The 13,056-nt window shown below is 35.0% G+C and overlaps 1 protein-coding gene across 1 annotated transcript; it reads right to left on the bottom strand.

Annotated features, from left to right (window-relative positions):
* Positions 1 to 8,553: 8,553 nt before the first annotated feature.
* On the bottom strand, positions 8,554 to 11,915 carry LOC132181870 (uncharacterized). The gene is made up of 9 exons (XM_059595102.1): positions 11,775 to 11,915; positions 11,552 to 11,668; positions 10,736 to 10,793; positions 9,848 to 10,477; positions 9,417 to 9,658; positions 9,158 to 9,221; positions 8,959 to 9,083; positions 8,822 to 8,873; positions 8,554 to 8,729 (listed from the first exon to the last, which is right to left on the bottom strand). Exons 1-9 carry the CDS (start codon positions 11,913 to 11,915, stop codon positions 8,554 to 8,556), a joined length of 1,605 nt encoding a protein of 534 aa, XP_059451085.1.
* Positions 11,916 to 13,056: the final 1,141 nt, after the last annotated feature.

The raw sequence follows: 13,056 nt of genomic DNA, 5'->3' as shown, positions 1-13,056 counted from the left end.
TATGACAGTATTTTGCCATGTTTATTTATTAAAACTTATAATATATATATTTTTTTTTACTTAAAATAGTTTTTTGCTGAAAAATGATTCTTACTTTATAAATTATTTATGGGAGGTTTGTGTGACATCTAATATTACTCTTTCAAATAACATTCCCACTTACACTTGTAAGCTTGGCTTGTCTTTCGGTTTGAACCTTTACTTATCTTTTATATATACAAAACCATGATTCGAAACCAAATTTCAATCTTGGTCAGTGACGGAGGAATGGGGACCGGTATAGGTCATAGTCCCGCCCCAACTTCACAAGGAAAAAAAAAAATTTATGAGGCAATTTTTTTTTTTTTGCCTACCGATCTCTCCCAACAAAATTTTTTGACCCTTGACCCTCTGCCCATATTAAATTCTACCTCTATCCGGCTATCCCTTATATGGGTAGTCCAATATTTGATTATTTAATTGAGCAACAAGTTCAAGAGCGCCTATGACATCCTCACAAACTCGAGAACAATTCATTATCTAAACTATAAATTTTTATTTATTTTTTTAGTAAAGTTCACTTAACCTCCTCAAACTACCATTACAATAACAATTTTCTCCCTCCAAACTATCAATTGAAACAATGTCCCTCTCAAACTACCTAAAAATTGACAATATGCCCCTCATGATAGTAAAATGACAAAATTACCCCTATATAAATTTCAATAAGACAAAAATATCCATATAAATTTTTTTAAAAGAAAAATTTAAATTTAAAAAAAATTGAAAAAATGTAAAATATATATAAATGAAAAAAAAAAATGGGGTGGCCAGCCACCCCGAGGCCTAGGGTGGCTTCGATCACCCCATGGGCTTGGGGGGTGGTTCACCAAAAAAAAAAAAAAAGGGGGTCGCCACCCATTTTTCCCCGGGGCCGCGAACCCCAGATCACCGGTCTAGGTAGTCAAGAACCAATCTCTATGGCCATTGTTGAGATGGTTCGGCCACCTCCAATGGCCAAATGATAAAAAAAAAAAAAAAAAAAAAAAAAAAAAGGGCTAGGCCACCCCATTTTTGCCTTAGGGGGGCCAGCAACCCTAGATCAGCCGATCTAGGGTAGCCGCAACCACCCTATGGCCGTTGGAGATGGTTCGGCCACCCCCAATGACCAAATGAGAAAAAAAAAAAAAAAAAAAATAAAATTCTGAGTTTTGCCTGGTGGATGAACCACCCTCAAGGGCACTAAAAATGGCTCAAGGTGGCCAATCCACCCCGTGGTGAGTGCCCGGACCATTCTCAGTTACCTAGGGGTAGTCCAGCCACCATCCAAGGGTGGTCCAACACCACTTATGTTTTTGTTTTTAATTTTTGCTTCTTTTTTTTTTAATTTTTAAATTGTAGTATTTTTTATTTTATTTTAATAAGGGTAATTTTGTCATTTTTCTAACACTTGGGGACATATTGTTAATTTTTGGTAGTTTAAAGTCGACATTGTCACAATTGATAGTTTAAAATAAATATTATCATTGTGATAGTAGTTAACGAGGATTAAATCACCTTTATCCTTATTTTTTTGTAATTTAATCTTGAAGTTTATTATTGTTTTATATTCTTGAGTGATGCAGTACAAACTGTTGACATGGAGTGACTTGTCAGCAATCAATTCATGTCGTTGTGGGTTTCATTATCATTATACGAATAAAAGTAAGTAAACAAGGTTGTCTTTAGTTTTGGCAGCCGACTCATATTTTTTTTTTTTTTTTTTTTAATTATCCTTTTCCGATGAACTACTACTCGATTATTATATATCCCTATCAACTACTAATTTATATTTTGATCTTATCAAACTATCATTTTGTTATCAAAATCTTCCTTTTGTCAGTCAAGGTCGTTAAGTCAGACGGTTCACCCATCATGTACGCGTCATATGCCTTGAATGCGTATGAATTTTTTTAAAGGTAAATATCATTTCTCCCCATAAATTACCATTCGATTACCATATACCCCTCTCAACTACTAATTTTACGTGCACGTGATGAGTTGACCATTCGACTTAACGACCATGACTGATGGAAGTGGGGGTTTTGATAATGAAATGATAGTTTGATAAGATCATAATGTAAAGTTGATAGTTAATAGGGTATATGGTAATCGAGTGGTAATTCATAAAAAAAAAAAAATAATAATAATTACCCTTTTTTTTTTCCAGTTGATTTGGTTGTTCTGAGCACGTAAACGGTAAAAGGCACTCCACTTTCCTTCTTTTTGTCCTTCGTTTTGAGGTGCCACACCGAAAAACTATAAGAGGGAAAGAAAAAAGTTTATAATCATCTTATCAAAACATAAGTTTATAGTTTTGTTTTTTTATTGGAAGAATCTCTTTTGAGTACGGTTGGCTTTATATATTTTGAGTCCTAAGACCACAAGTTGAAGTGATGTCTTCTTCTTCTTCTTCGTTTTTTTATTTTTTTATTTTTATTTATTTTAATATTAAAATTATATTTTTATTTAAAAATTAGGGTTAAATACCATTGACCCCATGTGATTTAATAACTTTATTTTTTGCCCCTTCGCCGGTACCTCAATTATGAATAAAGTTAGAAATGATAGCTCTATCAAACTTCTGTCCAAAATTTAATAGAAATTCACATCAGCACCCCTAAAAACTTGACACGCGTCCATATATCTAATTAAAAAATTAAAAAAAATTAAAATTAAAAAAATTAAAAAAAATTTAACTAAATTAACTAATTAATTTATTTTTTATTTTTTATTTTTTATAAAAAAAAAAATCGTTTGGAAAAGGGGTGGTCAACCACCCTTGGCCGTTTTGGGGTTGGCTGAACCATCCCTCTTGGCCACCCTCGTTTGGCCTGGGGTGGCTGAAGACTAGACGGTCTGGGGTGGTTTCAGCCACCCTAGACTAGACGGTTTGGGGGTGGTTGGCCAACCCTTTTTTTTTTGTCATTGGCCTTTTGGGGTGGCCGAAACCACCCCAGGCCAAATGGCCATCCCTAACAACCTTGTAAGTACTTTCGGCCACCCCTATTTCGCAAATCAGGGGTGGGTGAAGGGATGTAGTGTGACTTAGTGGGCAGCAGCGAATAACAATATTAAACAGCAGATATGTATTTATAGATTTAGATTCTATCAATGATCTAAGAAGATTTCTTAGATCATTGATAGAATCTAAATCTAAGAAATCTTCTTCATAAAAGCTAGATACTCTCTAGGTTTTGAAGGACAACAAAGAAGAAATTCAACTTTGAGTAATTCTTATCAAACAAAACTCATATGCAAACCAAATCTTTCTTTCTGGAGGCTATAAGCATGTATTTATAGCCCAAAGACTCAGAAACCTAATTAAACTACGAATTAGAGTCATTATTGCAATTCTAGACTTCTAATCCTAAAAAAACACATAAATACGAAATTTAATGAAATTGAAACCCTACGGTGTCCGTCCGGACGGGACTTATGGCCCTCCGGATGGCCACGTACATAAAACGTGAAAAACAATAAAAAACTACGGAGCTTGTCTGGACGGTTTCTCACATAAAGCCTAAAAACTAGCAATTAACATAGGTGCCGATCTGCATCATTCTCCCCAGGTTTGAGAGAATTCATCCTCGAATTCGGAATGTCCTTTCCACAGTCCTTTGAATGCCCTGTCAACTCGTTCCATGCTCCCTTCCTCAAGATCAAGACAAGGCAACACCCTATTATAAATGTGATGCCTCTAATCATTGATAGATTATGATAATTATTTTGAATGCCCCACACGCCACCGTACCATACTTTGGGCTTGCCGTGCTTCTTTCGTGCCTTTTTCCTTCCACATGCCATGAAGATACTCAAGAATGGGTTAGTCATTGTCTTCCTTGTGAACATATAATTTTTCTCATCCGCATAAAACTCATCACAATTACTTTTATGAGAATCTGACAAAATATCGTCTACACCAAGGAAATCAACATAACCTAATTCTTCATCATAAAAATTAGGCACTTCACCTGGAAGGTCTTCATCCTCCTTATAATATTATGCGACGTCATCCGTGGGTTCTTCCTCTTCCAATGGGTCATCCACTTCGGGGTAGAGTTTGTCAAATGTGGGAGAAGACCGATCTTCTTTGTACTCTTCCTCTAGGTTGGATGACTAAGGTCTTTCATTGGGATCTACCTCACTGACATCGTCATCATAGGTCGGTGGGGAATCCCAATCCACGAATCCTTGTGAAGGATCTTCGACATCTTCATACTCGAACTCTTTATTAAGGAACTCAGGCTCCTGAAACTCTTTATCCATAGATTCCTTTTCCACCTCCATCGAATATGGGTTTGGTTGATGAATTTGAGGTTTGCAAATAACGGTCAAGTTGGCCTGTCGCGGCATCTCCGCCTCAATCCATGCCTTCCTTTGTGGAGTTGGTTGCTCGCGACGAACGTCAAGACCACCCATGTTGGCTAACTGGTTAATGAGGCTGTCTATCTGCCCCCATAAGGTCTCTATCCGATCATCCATGTGTTGCCGCCAACGGATCTCCTTTTGATACCTCCTTTCTGCCGCCTCTATAGGCACCTTTTTTTTGCTGGAAATTTTTACCTTTTTTTTTTTGGGTGTCGAGCTTGACGCCTGCGTCTCGTGATATAGGATGAGCTTGTGTTGTTGGAATTCCTTCCGCACTCTGCGCCCTGCATAAGGATTGACAGGTTCACTCTCAACAATAAATTTGTCTCTCGCCCCCGCGTACCGCGGATTTGGTTGACGACAACGAATGCTCGGACCATCCATGTCCACTAAGTGATCGGTAAGGACCTCGTGTGAGCGCATGCTCCTTCTTCCGCACGGTTAGACCACTAAACCTCTCCTCCATGTGCTGCAAAAGAATTGCTGGTTGGTCCTTACGTGCTGCCTCCGTGTGCACGTGCACTTCATTCATGTTTGCTAGACAGTTACCCCTCCCCATTCATGGAAAGTAACTTGGGCTCTGATACCAACTGATGCAGCGTGATTTAGTGGACTGCAGTGAATAACAACATTAAGCAGCGGATATGTATTCCTAGATCTAGATTCTATCAATGATCTAAGAAATCTTCTTCATAAAAGCTAGATACTCAAAACAAAGAAGGAACTTAATTCTGAGTAATTCTTATTAAACAAAACTCATATATAAACCAAATCTCCCTTTCTAGAGGCTATAAGTATGTATTTATAGTTTTAAGACTCAAAAACCTAATTAAACTACTAATTAGAGTCCTTATTGCAATTCTAGACTTCTAATCCTAAATAAACATATAAATACGAAATTAAATGAAATTGAAACTCTACGGTGTCCGTCCGGACGGCCACGTACGTAAAACGTGAAAAACAATAAAAAGCTATGGAGCTCGTCCGGATGGCCTTAAGCTCCGTCCGGACGACTTCCCACATAAAGGCTAAAAATCAACTATTAACATAGGCCAATCTACATCATGAAGCCACCCCATGGGGGTGGCCGACCACCCCATAAGGCAAAATGGGGGTGGCTTTTGGCCACCCCTTTTCCAAAAAAAAAAATTTCCTTTTTTTTTTTTTTTTTGTAAAAATAAAAATTTAATTTAATTTAATTTTTTAATGTTTTTAATTTTAATTAAGTATATGGGCACGTGTCAAGTTTTTAAGGGTGCTAACGTGGATTTCTGTCAATTTTTGGATGAAAGTTTGACAAAGGTATCATTTTCGTCTTTATCTATAATCGAGTATCAACTATGATACAAAACAAAATTGAGGGAGCACAAAATAAAGTTGTTAAACCACATGGTAAAAGAGTATTTAACCCTCTTACTTTTTGGAAAGAAAAATTATTAATTTAGTTTTTATATTTAAGACTTTCCATATTCTTCTCAGGATTTTACAAAGGATTATAAGTATTCATCGTGTCTGTAATTTAGATTTTTTTGCGATAGTGATTTCTTAGGTTGGTTGCCCCGACGTGATTTCTCTCTTTGATTTGTTCAATGTGTTTTGTACTGTGGATGTGTGTTTTATCTTGTGGTTGTATTGTTTATATTCTCTAATTAAATAATTTTAAGGAAAAAATATAAAAAAGGCTCCCAAACTAACAGCCGTTTGCGATCGAGTCTCACAATGTTTAAAAGGTACTAAAGTAACTATCAAACTACCAAAGTGTGTAAAAAATGTGACATCTTATTTTATATTCCTATAATACCCCTATTCTTTTAAAAAAAATAATAAAAAAAAACAAAACTATTTTTTAAACAAAAAAAAAAAAACCCAAGAGGCGAATAAATACATTTTTTTTTTAATAAATAAAAAATTAGTCAATGTAGTTGGCTTAAGTTACAAGTCGCTTATGCGGTATAAAAAATATGGATAAATGCAAAATCAAACCATGTGCTTGGCTCAATTGGAAGCCACCTATTAGTAGGAGTGTTCAAGTGATTATAAACGGCGGTTATTGGCTATAACCGCTAATCGCAACCGCCTAGGCAGTTAGCAGTTATTTAAACAAATAACCGGCGGTTTTATAATCACTTTTTATATATGGGCTTTTGAACTTTTTGAGGTGTTTTAGGCTTTTATTGAGCCTATTTTTTGGACTTATTTTATACTTTTGGGTCAAAATATTCACAAAAAATATACAAAGAATTTTGTTTTTGGGCCAAACAATGTTTTGGAATAAGGTATGACCCAAAACAACATACTTTGAAAATCTAATTATCAGGCAAGGTTTTTTCTTTTTCTTTTTTTTCTAATCAAATATTGAAAGGAATACAGAAAATGGATTGGGAAATTCAAATACAAATTCCAAATCCAAAAAAACACCAACATTCCAAGTCCAGCATTATCCTCCTCAAAGATGAGTTCAAAGCAGATGTTGCATATTTGTATTCAAACTCAAGATGTCAATAGAGTTGGTTGTCAGGGTGAACCAAATGAGGAGTGAGGGCAAGCAAGACCAAATCTTTGACCCTCTCCTTAGAGCACTAGCAATAGATGCCTTATATGCCGTTTTCTTCCCTATGTTTAGGAAAAATTTAAAAAAAACACAAAAACCTACTTACATCAGATTCTCTACATTTAACCATCCTTCAAGGGTTGTTATAATGTTTCCCAATGTGTAGGGAACCAAAAGTGGTTTCCTATACATTATTTTAATATAAATATTTCTCTTTCCTCTCTCCTCTTTCATCTTTTTGTCTTTAATTGGAGATTGTGTTGGGATTTTGTGAAAAAAGTGAGGGTAGGTAGAGAACTTGTATTTTGTAAAAAAAAAATATTTTAATGGTATAGGAAAATGTAAAGGAATCTATTGTGAAATATATTTTCATAGGGAAGCAAAAAATAGTTTTATTCCCTAAACTTAGGGAAAATCAAAGGAAAGCTGTTGTTAGTGCTCTAATAGGGAACATATTTGAGGAGGAGATGCAGGTGCTTGATGTGGTTTGTATGTGGTCAACCAGAATCCTTTCAAAGTTTCAAGAGACTAGCCATATAGGGAATCTGCAACATTTCCAGAAAAACCAGAGTATAGAAAGAGAGAGAGAGAGAGAGAGAGGGGACGAGAGACTGTGAGACAGAGAGAGATAGATAGAAGGAGGCGACGAGAGAGAGGGTCCAGAGAGAGGGATGGGTGAGAAAGCTCAGCTCAGAGAGGGACGGCGTCAGAGCCAAAGGGAGGGAAGGAGGAATATGATGAAACCTTACACTTGCATTTTATACTTTTTTTTTTTTTTTTTTTTCTCTAAAACGACGCCGTTTTCGTTTTGATGTTATATTTTTTATATAATATATAGTTAATAGTATTATATATAAGGGTAGGTGGGTTAGTGGTTATTAACCACTTTCCCTATTTCTAAAATCGTTAATCGTAACCGCCTTAGACGGTTAGCAGTTTTTTATAACTGCTTACCAAAAGAGGTTAGTGGTTGGCGGTTATAAGTAGTTAGTGGTTAGCGGGGAGGTTATAACCACCCCGTTTGAACACCCCTACTAAAACGTATTGTTTTTTAACGTAGAACAATATTATCACTCGGTCCATTCGCAAATGCTCTGCTAATTTGCCCAATCACATAAAGAACATCAAACAAAAACCATTTTAATTTTTAGTCTAAAACTTGAATTAGAAGAACCCAAATTTACAATAAAACGTATTGCTTTTAATGTAGATGAACATCGTTGCTCACTTCCATTCACAAAGGCTCTACTAATTAACCCAAAGAAGATCACAAAAAATAAATATATAAAACCATGTTCAAAGTAATTTTTCCCTTTTTTGTTTTTTTAAAAAATATAATTATTACTTTATTATATATCTATACAGGGATGGAACCAGGAAGTTCGATGGCCTCGGGCCAGGCTAAGGCATAAAATGAATTTTTTTTTAATTGAAATAAAATGAAAAATATATTAAAATAATTAAGTAATGGTGAAAGCATGAATGGAATATATTAAGATTGAAGATCAAATTAATATGTAAGAACAAAATTGACCTCAATTCAGTTTTAACCAAAAACAAAATACATAAATAATTGTTTCATAATACATTTCAAATTCCAGCTCAAACATCTATCAAAATGGAACCTTTCGTTTTTTCATATCCCGCAAATCATCGATGATTGAATCTGTACTAAATGTCGCAGCAATTTCTCTTTCGATGTACAACATCAGAGAATCTGTTAGAAACTCATCTTCAATTTTGTTGCGAAGCCTAATTTTGACAATATTCATAGCTGAAAATGCCCATTCTGTAGTTGCGGTAGAAACAGGAAGAGTAAGCAAAAGTACAACAACTCATAAAACAAGTTGGTAGATAGTTAATTTTCTGGTTTTAACCAACCATTGGCATAATTCAGAAATATTTGACAATCCTTGGAAACTTGCATGTTGAACTACATTGTGCTCATAATGGTGAAGTTCTATTTCCAAACGTTCTTTTTCATGATCGGTAAAGTCTTGCGGATAAAACTTGTTTACCAATTGACATATATCATCAATTCTAAAAGATTCACGAGCAACTCGAGGATCAAGAGCTGAGCCAAGAATAAGCAACTTCACTGCATCCTCACTAAACCGGCGATTTAATTCTTGCAATTGAGAATCTATTACGGCACAAAAAAATTCACTCGATAATAATGCTTAATTGTAATGTCGGCTTGTTGATGGCGAGCTCAACCTCGTCTCTCCACATAACGAGCATTCATATCTGAAACATCTATGTTGCATTTATTGCAAAACGACTTCACATTGGCAAGCAAAATATCTCATTTATCATTTCTATATTGTTGAATACACGCTTTAGTGGATGAAACAAGATGCATGACACTTAAAATATCTTGAAATTTGGATTGCAAAGTCATACATAGATGATCAGTAATCTGCATAGTTTCTTTCATGAGATGTAAGATTAATACAAATTCAAATGAAGTCATTACCTGATGAATTGAATCCGCTTCTGCTCGTTGGGAAGAAGTAGTTCTCATATCAATGAGTTTAACAATAACTTCACAAACTAGACTAAAAATTTTGATCAAGTTAGAAACTGATCTCAAGTGAGAACTCCAACGAGTATCTCTAGCCCATTGTAAAGTACGAATTTGATTAAGTCCCTTTTCAATCTCAATCTCATCAATTTCAATCATGTAAGCATTTTTAGCAGCTTGGCCAACCCGCAATTCTTCAAATCGATTGCATGAGGCACAAACAATATTGATAATAGAATTCAAATTGGTAAAAAATTAATGAACACGAATAACTTCTTTTGATGACGCCACTAATGCCAATTGTAAACGATGTGCAAAACAATGAATATAGTAGGCATATGGACAATCATTTGAAACCAAAGCTTGCAACCCATTCCACCCACCTCGCATGTTACTTGCACCATCGTATCCCAGCCCTCGAATATTTTGAATGTCTAGCCCATGTTTAGACAATACAAAATATATACATTTTTTTAGGATTAATGCCACAGTATCAGAGACTTGAACAAGCCCAAAAAATCGTTCTCGCACAAAACCATTTTTGTCAACAAATCTTAAAACTATAGCCATTTGCTCCTTCATTGACTCATCACAAGCTTTATCAACAATTATGCAAAATTTTGCATTACCAATTTCATCACGAATTGCCTTTTTCACTTTGGTTGAAAAAACATGTAACATTTCTTTTTGTATTTTTGGTGATGTGTAAGAGGCATTTTTTGGAGCTTTAGCTATCACTTCAGCAATCTCTTTATTATATGAAACCGTCAAATCCGATATTTCAAGAAAATTTCCACGATTCTTTGAACCTACACTTTCATCCCGACCTCTAAAAGCAACACCTTGAAATGCAAGCACTCGAACAACATCAATAGAGGCTTTCAACTGTAGTTGATTGTTTGCAATTTGTTCAGAAGTGAACTTTTTAAACACATTTTGTATGTGTTGAGACTGGTTCTTCAAGTCGTCGTATGACTTCTCAGCAATTCTGTGAAATGAATTAGGATCTTTTCCTATATGATTGAGAAAAGCACAATGTTTTCCATCTCTAACTTTCTTTCAATTCCTTAATTCATCTATAGTGAATACACGTTGCGGAGGATGTCCAAATGGCTTACTAAAGAGAAAGCATGGCAAACAAAATGCAGCATCTTTATCACGTGAATATTCAAGCCATGTAGGAAATAGCTGGTACCACGAAGGTTAAAAGCTATGAAGGTGATCTTTTTGTCCAGATTTTGGGTACTTTGAGACATTAAGTCGGTACAGACCATTTCTAATGTAAGCTCGTCGAATTTCATCCTGTTGATTATGATCATAATCCCATATCTAACAACACAATCCATGATCAAATTCCAATGAACTAATACCAAATTCATTGATGTCAATTCTTCGAGATTTGTTAGAAGAATTTTCAGGCACTGGGATATCAGAAGTTGGCAATGATGCATCACCAACGTTGACATTTGAGCTTTGTGTATTTTGTTTTTTGAAAAAATCAAGTATTGTATTTGATTTTTCCATCACTTACAAATAAAATTCTCATCATCATCAATAAATAATAATACTAATAAATTCCCACTTGTTGATGCAAGAGAAGAGAATATTTGTTTGATTCTCATGGCTACATGCTCACAAGTCACAACAAATGCAATTAATCAACAAATGAGACAAAAACATGGATTGACACAATACTTTACTGTTCACCCAATGCAATGACACAAACAGTCAAACATTGAAGAAAAAAAATACAATACTTTAGTCTACACAATCTATAAAGTCGTAGTCTTCTCTCTTTACCTTGCACTGTTCAAACTTGCACGTTTGTTTCTATTATTTAACCTTTCAATTTGTTTATATTATTTCTATTTGTGATTTGTCTAATTTGAGCCATTTCAAAACAACTAAACAAAAGGGTATTTTTTCTCTCTTGCTAGAAAGCTTGATAGGTTAATGTTAATAAAGGATGCAAATCTAATTTTTTTTTTTTAGAAAAAAAAAATCCACCTTCATTGAAAAAGGAGTCAAAACAGAGCAAAGGAGCTCTGTGGGTACAATCAAAGCAGAGCATTCAACTCTGTATTCACCACCACAGCAATACAATCGAGAGTCACGTCCTCCCAAGATCTGTCAAAGTTAGAGCCCAGAACTTCCTTAGCAAGAAGGTGAGCAGCCGTGTTTGCCGCTTTGCCGACATGAGAGCACTACCAATGGGAATAGGAAAGAAGCTCCACTCTAATATTCACAAATCACAATAATCAGCGTAAAACCATTGTTAATCGAAATCCCGGAGTTAAGAGCATGGCACACCAATTTAGCATCTCCCTCAAGCCAGATAAATTGAAAACCCAAGGCTTTGTAGAGGAGGACAGCATGGAGGCTGGCTATAGCTTTGGCAATAGCTATGGCCAGCCTAATTGAAGAGGAGTATAAAAGCAAGTAAGCAACCATGATACGTTAATTGATTCTGAATTGAAGTTAGGGTTTCAAATTTCAAGAACTTACCTCCGAATCTACTACTTCTCTGAGGGAGGCTGTTGTTGATGCTAGGTGGGAAACTAGGAATCGTTCCTTCAGACTATGGACTTTGCAGGTTAGGTAAATTTTGATTTTGTTCTTCTTGTCTTCTTCTATTCGGTTGGCACAATGAAATTAGGGTAGATTGAAATTGGGATGAAGGGCCAAATTTTTTTTTTGAGAATGGGTTAGAAATTTTTTTGGTAAGGGGCCCAAGCCTATATTATTATTATTTTACTTTATTATTATTATTATTATTTTTTTTTCCCTTATAAAATTTTTTTTTTGGGGTTGGGGTCATTGTATATATATATATTGGGTATTTTAGTAATTTTTTGATACAATTCCAATGAAAGAAAATGTGTTGTCACCAAACTAAGAAATATGATTAGCTATTCTATTTCACTTTCTCTCATTCCCAGTAATAATTATTTATTTTTCCTAATGGAATAGTCATTTCGGTAAATGTTTAAGACATAATCCATCATTTCATGTATTAATTTTATCCTTTAATGATGGATTCACCAATAGGGAAGCCAAGGCATTGAGGATTTGGAATGACTATCAAATAAAAGTGAACTATGAGAGAGGGAACAATGTGCTTGTATCAATTTTAGAGAGCTTTGAGAACATGGGCTTTAATATATTGTAGTCTAGGGGTTTTATCTTAATTAAAGGTGAAAGGGAAAGTGGATCAGATGAATAACAAGCTGAAAGAAAAGTGGATTGTGTCATATCCCCAAACATAATAATATCAACAATAATGTAAACTAAAGGAACATAATATAAGACATGCACATTATAATCGTAAGACAAAGAATTTGGTTATGAAGTGAAAAACCCAAAGAATACATTAATGGAAAAACCACTTTGGGGCCTCCAAACCTAGGAAATCACTATGAGAGAGATTCAGATTATAAACACAAAATTTACAACCCGATGTAAATTATAGACTTTGTAAGACAAGAAGCCATCAACTTGCCTCCAGCTTGACAATCTTCTCGTGGTACCTTTCTTCACCAACTCCTCTGATAAGCTCTTCAATAGATAAATAAATAATAGATCTAGTTACCAC

Source organism: Corylus avellana, chromosome ca5 (assembly GCF_901000735.1).
Source record: "Corylus avellana chromosome ca5, CavTom2PMs-1.0".
Lineage (NCBI taxonomy): Eukaryota > Viridiplantae > Streptophyta > Magnoliopsida > Fagales > Betulaceae > Corylus > Corylus avellana.
The sequence above is the reverse complement of the archived record's forward strand: the minus strand, read 5'-3'. Positions and strand labels throughout refer to the sequence as shown.